We start from the raw sequence: 18,818 nt of genomic DNA on the forward strand, positions 1-18,818 counted from the left end.
GAATTCCGATGAGGGGCTGGACGACTCCTCCCACAAGGAGTGCTCACAGGCGAATGACGTCACCGACAGGCGTGGAAAAACTCACGCATGCGCACGAGGGTTCAAGCATGTCTGACGTAAAAACATATGAATGAAATCCATATAGTTTTTGAAAAAAATAAAAAGGACCTATACTTTATTGACAGACCTCGTGTGTATATATATATATATATATATATATATATATATATATATATATATATATATATATATATATATATATATATATATATATATATATATATATATATATACAGCCATGCACATAACTGGTACTAGTGCTAAAAACAAATGGTGCGCAGAAGAAAATACAATGAAAGTGCTTCATAAGAGGAAAGCAATGACAGATTGTAGGAAAAGTGTTTCCCTCTGCTGTGCATCAATGATGTTGAGCACACATGAGCATGAGTGCCATTTATATGCACCCCTGTATGTATGTATATATCATAATTGTGGTATCATTTTGTGAGCTTGATTGCAGCTCTCTAGTCGGGGTGAGTTCAGTGAAGTGGACCCTTTCCTTGTATGCAATATATAATAACAGCAAAGGCATTCTTCTCCTGCAGTGGTGAAATTGGTTCACAGCTGATTGCACAGATAATTGCAAAGCCCACATTCAGAGGGATGTGATCAATAAACATGGTGTTTTTCTCAACTATAAATCATGTGAATGCTCCAACTCTCTGTGGACGTGAGTCAAAAGCTGAGAAAAAAAAGAGCACACAAGAAATGTTGGCTGATGGAAAATAATGTAAATGGGATGGTGGTGTGAATACTGAAAATCCAGAAAAAACTGTAAAAGGTGATGAGAGAGAGAGAGAGAGAGAGAGAGAGAGAGAGAGAGAGAGAGAGAGAGAGAGAGAGAAAACAAATAAACTAATACCGGATTTATCAGCCGTGCAGCTTTGAAGATGAGTGAGGAAGAGAAATCAGTCCCTGACTGATGTTTGCAACCTTTGGGATGAATGCTCACTGTTTGTCTTTGTTTCTGCAGAAATTAAATTTATATTTGAAGTGCAGCATCAATAACAATGTTAATCAGAAACGGGGAAAAGCATATTTTTCACTTTCAATTTGTCAGGCTACTCAATAGAAGAGAGAAATCAACGTGGACATCAATCTTACAAGTCTTGCCGTTGGGGAGGGGTTTTTTTTTGGGGGGGGGGGGGGGTTGTTGTGAATGACTGGCTAAGAGATAAACAGCACAATAGTATTTGATTGAAAATGTGCTTTCACACCTGTTTCAGTCAGACCTGGTCTGTTTCTTCTGGTAGTTTCGGTCACATTCAAACTCGGCGGCAGAACAAGGAAATGGATGTCACTTCACCTGTCCCAGGTGGACTGTCCTATAACTCACTTGTGGTGAGAATGCAGTCTGAACCACATGACCAAATATCCAAACAGTATGTGATACAGAAATATTGTCATATGAAAGGAAATCGAACCAAAGAACAGGTGCAACATTGTAACATTTTCCCTGATTCCTGTCTTTGGTCTAGTACCCAAAACAAAGATCTGTAGATAGTAAATACCATATTATTACCATAATTATGTACATGTGTACATACATATTCACACCCTTTGATCAACACTTTGTTGATCCACCTTTGACAGCAATTACAGCCACAAGTCTTCTTGAATATGATGCCACAAGCTTGGTGCACATATCTTTCGGCAGTTTGGGCCATTCCTCTTTGCAGCACCTCTCAAGCTCCATCAGGAGGATAGGCAGCATCGGTGCACAGCCATTTTCAGATCTCTCCAGAGATGTTCAGTCGGATTCAGGTCTGGGCTCTGGCTGGGCCACTCGAGGACATTCACAGAGTTGTCCTGAAGCCACTCCTTTGATATCTTGGCTGTGTGTTTAGGGTCATTGTCCTGCTGAAAGATGAACCGTCACCCCAGTCTGAGGTCAAGAGCGCTCTGGAGCAGGTTTTCATCCAGGATGTCTCTGTACATTGCTGCATTCATCTTTCCCTCAATCCTGACTAGTCTCCCAGTTCCTGCTGCTGAAAAATGTCCCCACAGCATGATGCTGCCACCACCATGCTTCACTGTAGGGATGGTGCCTGGTTTCCTCCAAACATGACACCTGGCATTCATGCCAAAGCGCTCAATCTTTGTCTCTTCAGACCAGAGATTTTTGTTTCTTATGGTCTGAGAGTCCTTCAGGTGCATTTCAGCTATGCTTAGAGGAGCGGCCAGTTCTAGGAAGAGTCCTGGTGGATGCAAACTTCTTCCATTTACAGATGATGGAGGCCACTGCGCTCAGTGAGACCTTCAAAGCAGCAGAGATGTTTCTGTACCCTTCCCCAGATTTGTGCCTTGAGACAATCCTGTCTCGGAGGTCTACAGACAATGCCTTTGACTTCATGCTTAGTTTGTGCTCTGACTGTCAACTGTAGGACCTCATATGTAGACAAGTGTGTGTCTTTCCAAATCATCTCCAGTCAACTGAATTTACTCCAGGTGGACTCAGTTAAGCTGTAGAAACATCTCAAGGATGATCAGTGTAAACAGGAGGCACCTGAGCTCAATTTTGAGATTTCTTACGTGATTTTGTAGGTTTTTTTTTTTTATTTTGAATAAATTTGCAAAAATCTTTTTAAAAAAATCACATAGTTACTATGAGGTATTGTGTGTAGAATTTTGAGGAAAGAAATGAATTTCACCCATTTTGGAATAAAGCTGTAACATAACAAAATGTGGAAAAAGTGAAGCACTGTGAATACTTTCCAGTTGCACCGTATTTGTCCATTGTGCTTGTTACTGGAATTTAAAGGCCCTTATGATAAGTAACAGCACACGCCATGGTGTGCACGTGTTACATTAAGATCTTGCCCATGGTTAAACTCAGAAAAACAGTGTGACTTATACTCTTTAAAATATTGTACTACAAGTCATGTATACCATCAGAAAACATGAGATCTCGAAATTTGATTGACATAATAAATGAACTGCAAATGACATTCACTGGTCAGGAAGCGGTTTTTTTCCTATAAATTGTGGTCACTTTATGCACAGAGACATTTTAAAGAATGGAACCTTGAGAAATTTGTCAGTGAATTCTATTAGCATGATTAAATGTGTATATTTATTTAATGTTTTTTTAATGCATTCAGCTAAAATGCTCCAAATTTTTCTTTTTGTGCCTCCAGGTGAGACTGGTGCAGCCCTGTCGCGTCCACAGCGCCCCCTTTCGGCCCGGACGGCCCACCACGCTCCGGCGCCTTTGAAAGGCTACCATGTCAGTCGCAGTATGTCCCAGCATTCCTCCAGTGGTGGAGGAGGCGGACCCTGCCACTGTACGCCGGACGACTGCGATGGCCCATGCAGAGACTACTATCACGGTCACAGCGATGGCCACTATTTTCCTCCAGGGGGCCCATCTGAGGCTCTGGCACTGGAGAGACATCACTCTCACTCCCATTCCCACAGTCACTCTGGAGGGGGAACCTTCCCACGTTCACACCCCAGTCAGCACCCGCCCCTCCCATCATATGACTCATGCGAGGAGTGCCTGTCCTCAGGACACGGGGGCAAAATGCACCGTGTCCCCCCCAACCTGATGGACCAGTTTGAGAAGCAGGTGCCCTTTCATCCTGATGGCTTCCACACATTGCAGTACCAACGTACAGCCAGCGGGGGAACTGAACAGCGGAGTGAGAGCCCCTCCCGTATCCGCCACTTGGTCAACTCAGTACAACGCCTTTTTGCCAAGTCTCATTCACTAGAGGCACCGTCCAAACGGGAGTACAATGACACAAGAGGAGGCGGTGGGGACTACCGCAGTGAAAGGGGAGGAGGCCACCGGACCGGAGGAGAGGATGGGGGAGGCTACTACTCAGGCCACCAGTCTCGCTCAACAAGAAGAAGCAAGTCGCGAGAGCGCAGCAAGAGCGGAGACTCACGCCATGAACCGGGCCGACGCCACCGCAGCAGGACGGCGGGCTGGTGGAGTTCTGACGACAATCTGGACAGTGACAGTGGCTTCCTGGTGGGCGGGGGCAGACAGGGTTATCCCATCGGACACGAGAGCCTGGATGCGGCCATCCAGGAACTCACCATGAAGAAACCCAAGGAGCGCATTAGCGGGCCTGGCCACGGGGAGTGCATGGCCTGTACCGCAATGGCGCTGGCTGGGAGTGAGGGAGGAGGACACCACGGGCACCACGGACACTCCCTGAAGAGGAGCACGTGGTCGGCCATGACAGTGAGTCAGGCTAGGGAGGTGTACCCTTCAGCTCGGGGGGGAGCCTATGACAAAGCGCTTGTACCAATGGACAGCAAGCTGAAGGAGAGATCTTTCCACTACCTGCAGGTGAGCTGTGCATATCGAGGGTGTATTCATGCTCTTGAGTAATCCGGAAAAAATGTCAAAAAAAAAAAAAAAGCAAATCACTGAAGACTGGTGTTTGTTGTCCTATTAGTAGACTTGATGACATAAAATAATCCATGTGTACGGATGTCCTTGGGGGCCGCTGGATACATTTAATTTAATACCTCCTCCAATAAAGGTGGGCTGAGGTTATGTTTTCACCCCTGTTTGTTCATTTGATTATCTGTTTGATGTGAACATCCTCGAGCCCACAACTTTTCATATAACATTATAAAAATTTTACTATAGATTCATATCCTGATAGGCAAGAATGGATTAAATTTTTAAGGGCAAAGGGCAAAGTCAGGAAAAATCTTGAAAAATTGGAAAATCCCTATCCTTTAACATTGAATTAACTTTCAAAAAGTCATAACTCTATCAAAGAAGATTGAAATTCTTTCATATTTGAGAGCGTTATGTAGGATGAAATCCTATATTGACTGACAAAGTTTGATCCGGATCTGATCCAGATTACAGATTTTGTGGGCATGTAAATTTAATGTAACATTGAAAACCCCATTGAATTCATATTTTACATTATATCTTAATCAAACATTCCCCAATCACTCTCATATGTGAACCTGAGGTGCAGACTGGCACTCACTATCTCCTGACAAAGTTTCATCCGGATCTGATCCAGATTACAGATTTTGTGGGCATTTAAATTAAACATTGAAAATCTCATTGAATGTATATTTTACATCATATCTTAATCAAACGTGTCCCAATACTCTCATACTTGAAAGTGAGATGCACACTGGCACTCACTATCACTTGGCAAAGTTTTATCCGGATCTGATCTACACTGTGGATTTTGTAGATATTTGAATGTAACATTGAAAACCGCATTTAATGTATATTTTATATTTTGTCTTAATCAAACATTCCCCAATCACTCTCATATTTGAACATGAGGTGCAAACTGGTACTCCCTATCACCTGACAAAGTTGGTCCGGTCCGATCAAGATTACAGATTTTGTGGCCATTTAAATTGAACATTGAAAACCCAATTTAATGTATATTTTATATTATATCTTAATCAAACGTGCCCCAATTGCTCTCATATTTGAAAGTGAGGTGCAGACTGGCACTCACTTTTGCCCGACAAAGTTTGATCCGGATCTGATCCAGATTGTGGATTTTGTGGACATTTAAATTTAACATTGAAAACCCCTTTTAATGTATATTTTACATTATATCTTACTCAAACGCGCCCCAATCACTCTCGTATGTGAACCTGAGGTGCAGACTGGCACTCACTATCACCTGGCAAAGTTTGATCCGGATTGTGGATTTTGTGGACATTTGAATTAAATATTGAAAATCCCATTTGGTGCACATTTTGCATTATATCTCAATCAAAAGTGCCTCAGTCACTCTCATTTTTCTGTTATGGATTTAGTTACACCACCAAAATTGGATGGAGGTTCCAATTTTATGCCTGTTTGTCTTCCAGTTATCAGTTGGAAACCAAGTGCCAAAAAGCAACGGCAAACTGTGCATAGCAGAGATAACCAATGTTCTGTACAAATTATCAGAAAAAGAATTCAGAAACTGAAAAAGTTAAAAAACAAACAAACAAACATGACATCACAAAAAAGTTTAATTCAAGTGCTTAGAGTAAATACATACTCCTGACATGTGATCACATCTACTTTAGCTTGTGAAAAGTGACTTCTAACAGGACTTTGACCTTGAAATTGTTTTCCAATGTAAAAGTTTGCAGAACTGTAAAATTAGTGTTGGCGGACATTTCCGCTCTACAAGCACGGTGCTACAGTTTCTTCTGTTTTCTCGTGATAGCAAGATAAAACTTTCTTGTTATCTCGAGAAAACAGTATTTTGTTGTCCCGAGATAACAAGAAAATTGATCAGATTCCTACTGGAATAAACAGACGTTATGCCCGACAAACTCAGAGGGACTTGAGAACGATCACATCACATATCTGTTCAATCAAAGCCTGACACACACACAGGCTGAAGTAGCTTCATGACATGCTCTGACCAGCAAGATACACACATCACTGTGTGTGTGTGTGTGTGTGTTATTTAAAAAGACATCGGTGACCAGCATTGGGTAAAGTTAGAAAGCAGAATCCGAGTCGCCTGCTCAATAAATCATAAAAGAAACGCTGTAGAAAAAAAGAGCAACAGTAGTTTCTAACCTCAGAAAAGCAGACGACGAGCGACAAACTCGTTTTTTATCCAAACAAACCGTCAGCTGGACAAATCGAATTGGTGTGAATAAAATAATAAAATATTCAATAGCTTGATTGTTTAGGTGTCGTGTCGCCAAATTCACTTCATACATCAAAGGAGTTCTGCATGTTAAACTACGGCACTCAATTTGAAAAACTGTCATTTTCCATCATTTTGAAGAGTATCTTTCATTGATAAGATATTCTATAACTTATAAAGTGTAGTGTATTTTTTTCTTTTTTTCATCTCCCAAAATTCTACACAATGACATTTTTCTATTCTAACATCTACAAATTAACAAACAGGAGTCCTTTGATGTGTAAAGTGAATTTGGTGACACTAAACCTTTAAACAATGAAGCGACTGAATAATTTATCAATAAAAAATCTATAAAATTATGCAAAATAACATTTTTCAAAATAATTGTGGTAGTTCCTTGATGTGTAAAGTGAATTTGGTGACACTATACTTTTAAACAATGAAGCGATTGAATAATTTATCAATAAAAAAGTCTATAAAATAATGCAAAATTACATTTTTCAAAATAAGTGCTGTAGATCCTTGATGTGTAAAGTGAATTTGGTGACACTATACCTTTAAACAATGAAATGATTGAATAATTTATCAATAAAAAATATCTATAAAATTATGCAAAATTACATTTTTCAAAATAAGTGCTATAGATCCTTGATGTGTAAAGTGAATTTGGTGACACTAAACATTGAAACAATGAAGCTATTGAATAATTTATCAGTAAAAAATATCTATAAAATTATGCAAAATTACATTTTCAAAAATAACTGCTGTAGATCTTTGTGTAAAGTGAATTTGGTGACACTCAACATTGAAACAATGAAGCTATTGAATAATTTCTCAAAAAAACTATAAAGTTATGCAAAATTACATTTTCAAAAATAAGTGCTGTTGATCTTTGATGTATAAAGTGAACTTGGTGACACTAAACCTTTAAACAATGAAGCGACTGAATAATTTATCAATAAACAAATCTATAAAATAATACAAAATTACATTTTTCAAAATAAGTGCTGTAGATCCTTGATGTGTAAAGTGAATTTGTGACACTATACCTTTAAACGATGAAGCAATTGAATAATTTATCAGTAAAAAAATATCTATAAAATTGTGCAAAATTACATTTTCAAAAATATGTTCTGTCGATCTTTGATGTGTATAGAAAACTTGGTGACACTCAGCATTGAAACAATGAAGCTATTGAATAATTTATTAGTAAAAAATATCTATAAAATTGTGCAAAATTACATTTTCAAAAATAAGTGCTGTTGATCTTTGATGTGTAAAGTGAATTTGGTGACACTCAAGATTGAAATAATGAAGCTATTGAATGATTTATCAGTAAAAAAAATATCTATAAAATTGTGCAAAATTACATTTTCAAAAATACGTTCTGTTGAGCTTTGATGTGTATAGTGCAGTGTTTTTCAACCTTTTTTGAGTCGCGGCACCCTTTTTATATTTACAAAATCCTGCGGCACACCACCAACTAAAATAATATTATAATGCTATTACCTCTGGTTTTGCGCAAAACCCAATTATCGCAGTAGAAAATCGATACAGAAAACATCGCATTTTGAAAATCCTCAAGCATTTTGCGCTCTGATCTCAAGTAGGGCTGTCACGATTAGGAATTTCTGGAGACGATTAATTGTCAGACAAATAATTGCGATTGATGAATATATTGTCTATTTTTTTTTCCCCCCTTCTTTATATTCTACTATTGTAGTATAATTACACAACTCTGGAAGAACGTTTGGCTTCTGTGAGTGGAGAAACTGGGAATGGTGCAACATTTTTATTTTTATCTTCATTTTACATACAGTCCCAACTTTTTCTGATTTGTGGTTGTTTCTGTTGCATTTCTGAAATTGTTTCTCCTCATCAGTCACGTTTTGTGCTTAAACACTACATTAAGCTTAAGACTGAACAAATAAATACCTTTGGAAAATAACAGCTGTTAAAGTTCAGAGTTCTCACCTGCTTTTTGTGATCTGTGCGTCTGAACATTTTTTTTTTTTGTGGCTCTCCATTCATATATTCTCATTTTTTAAATATGTTTTTAAAGATATTTGACCGTTTATTTCATCTCATGATCTCATAAATTCAGCATACGACGCGCACATGGTGTGAACAGGACGGTAACGGCAGAATCACACCTTTAGAGAAAGTTCAGAGAGAAGTAAAGGCAGCTTCACGTTTCCGTTTTGTTAAGGTTCACTCGGGTTTAAAATCCTCTCTCTGCTCCGCGCTCGCTGCGCACTGAACGTGTCGCGCCTGCATTCAGGAATCTCCCTCACCCACCCCCTCCCCTCCCTGACCCACCCCCTCCCTCGCAGTCTGCAGCCTGTTAACTCCGCGCGCGTGCACACACAGGCACAGACACACACACACCGACAGCTCCGCATTTTAGACGGCTTTTGAAGGAGACGGTACTGTTTTAATCGGCCGTCAGCCTCCTTGTTATTGTCCCGCCTTAAGACGAGAGCGAGGCTGCAGCACAATGACGTCAGATTCTGAGTCGTTTTATGCTTTGTGGATAAAATAAATAATTCACGGTAATCGCGAATATGAAAAATAATCGCGAATATGAAAAATACCCACGGCACCCCTGACGATCGATCACAGCACCCTAGGGTGCCGCGGCACCCCGGTTGAGAATCACTGGTATAGTGAACTTGGTGACACTCAGCATTGAAACAATGAAGCTATTGTATAATTTTTCAATTAAAAAAATCTGTAAAATTATGCAAATTTATATTTTTAGAATTTATAATTTTGAATATTCCTAGAATGTCTCTCTTTTTTGGCAGGGGGTTGCACTTTGTAGATGTTCCCTGCACATTCAGGCCAACATTTTTGTTTTGCTTTTGTAAAATTGAGTTTGTATCTCGTCTACTTTCCTGAGGTTAGAAACTTGTTTGATTTTCTACAGCATTATTTCTCAGGGAGCTGCTTTCTAACTTTACTGCAGTTGCCCGATGTTGATCACCTCTGATGATGTCAGGCTCACTTTGATTGCACCGCCAATAAAGCTGAAGCATTGCTTAGCAACTTTTTAAATGACACATACACACAGTGATGTGTGGATCATTAGTCACAGCAAGTCATCTATTTCAGCCTGTGTGTGTGTCAGAACTGATTGAACCGATATGTGATGCGGCCGGCCTCCTGGACCTCTGAAACTGCTACACTAAATGAGTAGAGAGGCAAAAAGCCTGAAAAAAGTACGATACTTTTCTCACAGACCTCGTATAATGCTGCTGGAACCTCAACTTCTCTGAGGGAGGCTTCCTAAGGGATAAATAAAGTTCTATCTAATCTAACGATTAAAATGAGAAAGAGAATGGATATATCATGTTAAAGCCTCTTTCTGTACATTTTGTTTGGGGGGGGGAGGTTACGTTATTGCTTATTGTTGACCAAAGCATGATGGAAGCTGGCTTGGTACACTTTGGCTTGGAAACCCAGTCAAATTAAAGGTGCGTTTACACATAACCAAGACGCGTTACGAATGTCATTTTTCTGTCATTCGTGACACATTCCTGACATTCTTAATGTGACTTAACACATCTGAATAGGTTTCTTAATAGTGCGTGTTGGTGCGTGATATTCTTGATATTCGTGGAGCATGTTTTTGCCTGTCAAAAAATCTTCCATGAATGTCACACACCACCCTCATTTCGTCTCACGTAGAAGAGGTCACAACTTGATTTGATATTGATCCATCTTGATGAGTATTGATCCTTAATAGAACGTGACAACATTCGTAGTGGTTCCTGTGATGGTTCTTGGAGCCCAAACTGTCACGCGTTATTACGACGTGACACAGAAACTGTCAAGTTTTGACACAACTTGTAACGCAGCATCACATTTCACTGTGCGCCATGACGAATCAGTTTTTTGTCACGTGCACACAATTAAACGCGGCTCCAAATGTCATTCCACAGTTCCTTCTGAAGCTCCTCAGGATGCTGCTGCAGGTGTTCCACCTGCTGTTGTAACCGATGAGCGGGAGAATGAGTCTGAGCCAGAGGAGCGAGAGGAGACTCACGTGCTGCCAGACATCTCTGCACCTCCTCCAGTCTGGCGGAGGAAGAAGCGCGCGCACAGTTAAACCCTGCTGCACCGCATTCAGTTTGACTGCTGACACCAAGACGGCTAAAAGTCTAATTCCAGTGCTCTTCAGCGCGCTCCTGCAGGTGTTCCACCTGTTGCATGTGCCTGATGTTTGGGAAAATGCACGAGACGAGAGCCGCATGAAGCCACACATCTGGCTCTGTCCTCCTCCTCCTCTCTGCGCCACTCCACGGCACAGAGCACAACTACGCATGCAGTCACAAAGTTCTTCTGAAAAACTGGAGCGATCTGAATTCGGTTAGATGAATATGGGTGTGTGTGTGGAGACAATTCACCTCGTTCACAACGTGACAGAACTTGATGCGCTGTTACGCGCAATAGCGCGCAACAACGCGGAACACTATTCTTGACCGTGCGTAATTGTTCCTGATAATTCTCCAGCAACACGTGCCATTAATCGTAACGGCCGGTAACAGGTTGCAGCAGTTCCTGAGGACACCTGACGCCTCTGCCCCGAATCATCACATTCGTGATCAGTGGGCAAGAATGTGTACTTCGTGGCATTCGTGACTTGTCGTCATTATGTGTAAACGCAACATAAGATCACAAAAATGTCTTTGATTCCAAACTGACTTTTGTTCTCCTTTGAGAACTCGAGGAACTGAGGAGAGAATAAACAGTTGATTGCTCACAGATTCTCCCAGTGAAACACATGCTAGATATTCCCTGTGCCACCCTCGTCTACCTCCCTCATACTGCTTCCATAAATTCTCCAAAATCACACCATAATAGCTGTTAGTATGTACATATGAAGGTCGTTGAAAGATCACACATAGCCATGCTCTCGTGCGCGCACCCACAAACCTCCTGCTGTGCTGAGACAGAACAGACAGGAAGGCTGCGTTTCTACGGAAACGGCAGGTATCCTCAGGAGCCCCTGGTGTGTTTCCAACTCTCATCCATTAGACACAGCTGAGGTTTGCTGATAGAAGAGAATGGGAGAGAGAAAGTAACTGTTTGTCTGTTCAAAAGACCCCCCCCCCCACACACACACACACACACACGCACACACACACACAAGATTTGCTTCTGTGCTTCAGGCTCCAATCACATTTACACATTTGAACACAAAAGGAGCTTTTCCAGGAGTCTTTTGCAGTATTGTGGTAGAAGGGGCCGTGTGTGGAGAGAATTTTGAGAGGTACGTAGGTGTACTGAAGTCAGCCAGAATGATCTGTCGTATTATAATGAGCTACTGCCCTGAGCCCCAGGTATTAAAAAAAAAAAGTTATTCAGTGGGTCACTCGACCTCTGAGCATACAACAGCATGGATGTCAGGTTGAATCCTTCCTGTTCCCTGGAAGCAAACAATTTTTAGCCAAACAAAAGGAAAACTCCCAAAAACCAACTACTTTTATTTATTTACTAAGTATTACATCTTCTGTATTTACATCCATATTTGTCTGTTGATTTGTAGTCCTGCAATGGACTGGCAGCTTGTCCGTGGGTGTACCCCACCTCTCGCCCAGTGACCGCTGGGATAGCTAATCTGTGACCCTTAATTGGAATAACTCTATATAGAAAATGAATGAATGCCTATTCTGTGCAATTAATTGAGAAAACTAATTGTTGTACGATGTCTTGCATGTGCAAAAAGCATATTCAGCACCTATTCAGCACCTTCTTTGGAAACTGAAACAAGTGTGAACCCTGGATCTTTAACAGTGCTGTCCAGAATAGTAAAAAAACTCTAAGTACAAAGATACAGTTTATTTTGCTTTCATGTGAAGTCAGACAGATCTGGGTTCTTATCGAACAGAGCTCACACAGGAACCTGTTCAAAAAGAACCCAGAACACAGAATACAGTCATGTTTTATGTACAGTTGGAGACTGCTCTCATTGAAATGGGTGAACCCACTCTATTATCGGATTTCTATTGGCTCACAGCAACCGAGAGGTGGCCCTCCCATGTCATGTGCTTAACATGTGATCAAAAAGGTTATGTCATGTTAGGCCATGTGCTAACTCGGTCAAACTTGAAAGATGCAAAAACAGGACCTTGGGTTGGCGGCTGACTGGAGAACCACTACGCCTTCACATGATAACAAAATAGCAGTTACAAATTGTATCTGTGTAGGCTCTCAGTTGTCCAGGTGGTTTCCATAGTAGAGAAGCTTGAATCTTCGACTGGACTGGGTTGCTTGATGTGAGGACGTTTCGCTTCAAATCACAGAAGCTTCCTCAGCTTCCTAAGCTTACAAATTGTACTTTTCTGAGCACATAAAAAAATCTTAACAAGAATACAGTGAGTTACTGTGCAAGAACATACTGACCGAGTGAAACTTGACCTTATATAACCTTATTGGGAATGCATGCCTGAAACTTATAGTTAATAGTAAAATATGTCTAAGGTAGTCATTAACACAAGGGTCACCAGCCCTTCTCCTGGAGATCACCTGTCCTGCATCTTTTCCATGTCTACCTGTAGCAAACACAGTTAGTTAGTCAAATCTGGTGTTTCCTTACTCTTAATTGCCTGAGCACATTTGACTGAGTTACTTAGCAGTGAATGGAGTGAGGGAAACCGGAGAACTTCGACTGTATAGTTAATGGAAAAACCATAAGTAGGGATGGGTATCAGTAAAATTTTAACAATGCTACTACGTTTAACGTTATTGCTTATCAGTCTGTTACTTTAACAGTATTCTTATCAGATGTTTTGAAAGTAATCCTTTCACTGACACTGGGCCTCATTCACAAACAGTTTGTACACACAAATCTGTGCTTAAACTGTGAGTACACACATTTGACACATAAATCTGGAATTCATCAATGTATTCCTAAATTCCTACCTAAATTTGTTTGTACTATATGAACAAATTTAGCGCTTCTTCAGATCATGCATATGCACAAAGACCCAGTTAAAAGCACACCCTTTAAACTAAATACATAGTGTATTAACATGATAGTCATGTTTTCAGAAGGGTTTATTACTAATTTAATTCACTAATGCATTGCCAAATGTATTACATAACCATGAGCTGGATGCCCTTTCATCCTCATCATTTATTGTCAGAATTAAAATCTTCAGCTATACCGGCTGAGTTTGTCTAATTACTTTATAATGGAGTATATGAGAATGTTCATATTGTAACATACTAGTTTTGGCTTGTTTAAATTGTATTTTTTTCCTATAATTAGTAATTTATTAATTAGTAACATATTAAACGGCATACATTATTTAGGATTACATTGTATAAAGAAATTGAGGCATGGCAATATCTACATTTGAGCCCACATGCAGGCGTCTGTCAATTTAGAATGATTCTGATCCACACAAGGTGTTGAGAACAAAATTGGCTGATATGCACATGTCATGAATTTGGAGGTGATTTTGTGCACCCACTTATTTTACATGGAGGAAAAGAACATGTATGCACACATATTAGTGAATGAGGCCTATTATTACCGATTTATGTTAACACCATGTTAGCAAGCAGAAACTAATGGGCTAATTAGTCTTATTGTGCAAAAAGAAGAGATGAAAACATTATTGAAAGTGCCTGGATGCATGCATTTATTTCTTCCAGACTGGATTATTGTAATGCTTTATTTTCTGGTCTGCCGCAGTCTAGCATTCGGGGTCTTCAATTGGTGCAGAATGCTGCTACCAGACTTCTGACACAAAGTAGAAGGTTTGACCACATTACACCCATTCTGGCATCCCTTCACTGGCTTCCAGTTTCTGCCAGATCGGATTTTAAAGTCTTATTGTTGGTTTATAAAATTGTTCACGGCCTGGCACCTTCCTACCTGGCGGACTTGGTTAAGCCCTACATACCTGCGCGGCCCTTGTGTTCGCAGGGCACAAGACTTCTGTGTGTTCTGAGGGTGAACAAGACATTTGTGGGGTATAGAGCCTTCTCCTACTGTGGTCCAACTCTTTGGAACAATCTGCCTGCAGTTATTAGGCAGTCTGAGATGGTGGAGACTTTTAAATCAAGACTGCAGACCCATTTTTTTAGGCTGTCTTATCATTAATCTAATTCGTTTTTATGTTTGCTTTGTAAATTCTTTTTATTCTACTGTGTTTTATCTTTTTATTGTGCTTTTCTTGATTTTAATTTTGATTTTAATTTACTTTGTGTTGTTATGAATTGTGTGAAGCGCCTTGGGGCGACTTTGTCGTGTGTTGGGGCTATATAAATTAACGAGAAGCATTCAGAGAGTGCAAACCTCCGCCAAGGCCATGGGGTCACTGACACCATAACATCTACACGCCGTGGAATCATTTAACCTAAAAAAAGTCTAACAGTGATGTTTGCTCAGTAGTAAAAAAAGTTTAATCTGCTGTGACTGGATAGCATGTATCCTTAGCGCTTGGCATCACAGTTTATTGCACCTTGCACCTTTCCCAGAAGCTACTGTCTTCTGAGCACTGATATTGATATTGCATGTGCTTATAGACAAAAACAAATGAGACAAAATTCAATTTATTATTCAACTAAACTGCAAATATATGAATTTTTTAACATTTATGAAACACTTCTCTAAACAAGGCCATAGGGTCACTGACCCTAAAGAGATTCCCTCCTTGGCACAGTGATCTATTCAACAATTCAGTGTTACAACCAAAACTATGATACATACACTTTTCTTTCCTTTATATTTGACATCCCTGACCATGAAAACATACCACTAGAACTTGGAATCACTTTTATGTCTTTATTCGTTCAAAGGTTATTGTATAAAAACGATTTTTCGGTAATGGCGGTTTTCTTCTGGATCTAGCTCCATAACATTTGAAGATACATCAAATCTGATGACACCTTACTGAATCAGTACAGATTCAGCTACAATTTGGTGTTAGCTGTGCATCTCTAGCTTCATTTGTCACCTCACACTGACACATTTTCTATTTTCCCTATATTTTTGCATATTCTGGATCACCAGATCTGGAATCTGGATCCGATCATCACCAGACTTTGTTGTTTGATAGAACATTTGACAATGTTACACCCTAATTTTTTTCAAGCCTTTCTGCCTTGTTTTTGTGGAGTTAGAAACTACAATGTCAAAATTCCCCCTATCCCACAATGGTGAAGAATCCTTTAAAAAATTCCTGGATCCGGATCATGATCCAGAGCACCACTAAAATTTAATCACTTGTTCCTCTTGTCATTTCCAACCACTCCACATAATTTCATCAAAATCCGGTCAAAGCTTTTTGAGTTATCCTGCTGACAAACAGACAGACAAACAAACAAACGTGACTGAAAACATAACCTCCTTGGCGGAGGTAGTAAATTAAATTGAAATTGATGCAGAGATCGCTTCAAAGTGAAGCTATACGTGTGCCTTTTTACCTCACTAAATGTAAAGAAACTTCTTAAAATGACCAGTTGTGCAATTAGACTTACCTTAGCCTAGCCGTCCTCCTCTGCTGCAGTTGCAAAGAAGTCGAGTGCTAAATAGGGGCTCATTCTTTAAGACCCGGCCCCTTCTCCTTATTCAGATCAGTGTAGAGGAGCAGCAATCAGTTATCATATTGCGGCCTTAGATGAATACAATTTTTTTTTTTTTTTTTAAAGCACAACTTATTGTACAAAAAAGGTACATTCTTTATGCTGCTTATGGATTTTACAAATCCACACTGGTCATGAATTAATTTTCCCATAGAAAAGTGTGAAACAACTGGAAGAGTGTTAAAGGAAACCTAAAGTAACAAAAATGAATCATCACAAGTTTGAATTACTTTGGGAAAAGGCAACGGGATGTGTGCAGGTTTTCCCCACTGTGGTGTCAACCAGTCATGATGTGCACTATTAGAACTTGGTGGCCTCTATTTCCAAACTCTCCTTTATTACAAAAGTCTCATCCTTTTCTCTCTTGGCCTGTGTCTGCCAGATAAGGAACGGGGGGGAAAAAAAAAAATATATATATATATATATATATGCAGGGAGAGAGGGAGAAATAATGGTGGGGAAGAAAGAGCAAAATTGAAGGGTAGAGATAGAAAAGGAAGCTGAAGGATAGATTGAGATAAAGAAGGTGATGGTAGCCAAGGGGCAAAGTGAGAGAAAGCTGTAAAAAGAGCAAGATGAGAAAATGAGAGCGATTGTAGAAAGGCCAGGGGATCGGAAGATTAGGCTGAATCATCGTTTAAGTGATGACCTTAAAAGCACACACTCAGCTGGATGTTTGGCCCAAGGGCCTTAACTGTGTGTGTGTGTGTGTGTGTGTGTGTGTGTGTGTGTGTGTGTGTGTGTGTGTGTGTGTGTGTGTGTGTGTGTGTGTGTGTGTGTGTGTGTGTGTGTGTGTGTGTGTGTGTGTGTGAGTGTGTACACGTAGGTGTTTATGTGATTACATGCATGTGAGGCAACATTAAAATACTGTCAATGGGTAACCCTCTTAGCTCAACAGAAGGAAGAAAAGAAGAAGAAAAAAGCTTCATTGATATTTATTAGACTTGTGTTCGATCACGCTGCCACCTTCCCAAACAGAGGAAATATATCACGTAATTGATCAAAGGCAAACCGCGTCAATGCAGCAAATGTCTCATTTTCCAGTCAAGAAAGAGAGAGAGAGAGAGAGAGAGACCTTTACGACTAGCAGTTTATTGACAGTTATTTAGAGTATAACTCTTACATAAAGAAAGGAAAGAAAGAAATGATTCCTAGTAACCCAAAGTGCAGCCGGTCTGCTCTGTGCTGGATCTGGTTAGTACTTGGATGGGAGACCTCTTCGGATGCCAGCGGCTGTGTGTGTTTCTCCAGGTAAAACTGGAGTTGGCATCCGGCGTAAAACCTGTGCCAAATACCACTGCGGATCTGGCTGTATCCACTGTGGCAACCCCGAACAAAATGGACAACAACAACAATCCTAGTAACCCAAAGTATTTAAGGAAGAGAAACGGTGCCATAATATGATCCATTTCTGTTCCTTGTCCTCCCTGGATGTCTTCCATTTACAGTTCTTGGTGTGCTAATTTATTTTCAACCATGTCAGTCGAAGCCTCGTTTCCACCGAACGGTCCGGATCGGCACGGTACGGAGCGGTTTGGAACGTTTAAGCGTGGCTAGACTGGCGTTTCCACTGCCAGCAAGTACCATTTGTTTGGTAGGTGAAGCATGGTAGATGTTGACATACATGTTATCAAGATGGACGGTGGTACATCGTTTCCTTGATCACCGGGAAAGTCTGCACTTCATCTGTGTAGGGGAGGTGATGGTCCAGTGGTTAAGCGTTGGGCTTGAATCCAGACAAATCCATTCAAATCCCAGCCTGACTGGAAAATCACTAAGGGCCTTTGGGCAAGGTCCTTCATCCCCTAGTTACTGCCAGTGTGTCATGAGCACCTTGTATGGCAGCACCCTCACATTGGGGTGAATGTGAGGCATTATTGTAAAGCACTTTGAGCATCTGATGCAGATGGAAAAGTGCTATATAAATACAGTCCATTTATTGTTTGACCAAACGTGGCTGTTTTTTCCTGACATTCTTCGTTATGTGGATATTTAAAATGCCACATATATTCTTGATGCATTCCGATGTTGCTATGAGCCAATCAATGGACAGCAGTGAGTTAGCTCCTCGCTTTTGTTACCGTTCCATTATTTTGTACCCAAGTGAAGGGTGCTAAAAAGTGGTACAGTACAGGTTGGTTATTTTTGTATTTGGTTGTTTTTTTGTTGTTGTTTTGAATGTGGAAATGCACAAAATAGCATTCCATACCGTGCCGTGACGACCTGGACCAAGGAAACGAGGCTTAGATTCAAAGTCCAATCCTTTGAGGCCCCTATCCTTTGAACATTATTGTGCAGTACTCAATGAAAGGAATACATCAATGCCCTGCTGTCTCCTCGATTACAACACCACCTGCTGGATGGTTCAGGAGTGTGCAGCCAAAAGAAATAAAGAGTTCGTATTTAGTCCCTATGAGCCCATAAAGATAAAGAAACATTGACGTAGAAGCTCCTCTCTCAGGAGGCTTGGGTCATGACCGAAAGAACTAGATCGTGGGTACAAGCGGCTGAAATGGGCTTCCTGAGGAGGGAGGCTGGTGTCTCCCTTACAGATAGGGTGAG

The 18,818-nt window shown here is 40.5% G+C and overlaps 1 protein-coding gene across 1 annotated transcript in view; it reads left to right on the forward strand.

Annotated features, from left to right (window-relative positions):
• The first annotated feature begins 3,298 nt into the window (after positions 1-3,298).
• dlgap3 (discs, large (Drosophila) homolog-associated protein 3) overlaps positions 3,299-18,818 on the forward strand; it is a 52,066-nt gene continuing 36,546 nt past the window's right edge. Inside the window, exon 1 of the mRNA XM_034161559.1 lies at positions 3,299-4,360. Within this exon, the coding sequence (XP_034017450.1) occupies positions 3,299-4,360 (1,062 nt within the window). The remainder of the gene's footprint in view (positions 4,361-18,818) is intronic.

The sequence above is a fragment of the Thalassophryne amazonica genome, chromosome 20, assembly GCF_902500255.1.
Source record: "Thalassophryne amazonica chromosome 20, fThaAma1.1, whole genome shotgun sequence".
Taxonomy (NCBI): domain Eukaryota; kingdom Metazoa; phylum Chordata; class Actinopteri; order Batrachoidiformes; family Batrachoididae; genus Thalassophryne; species Thalassophryne amazonica.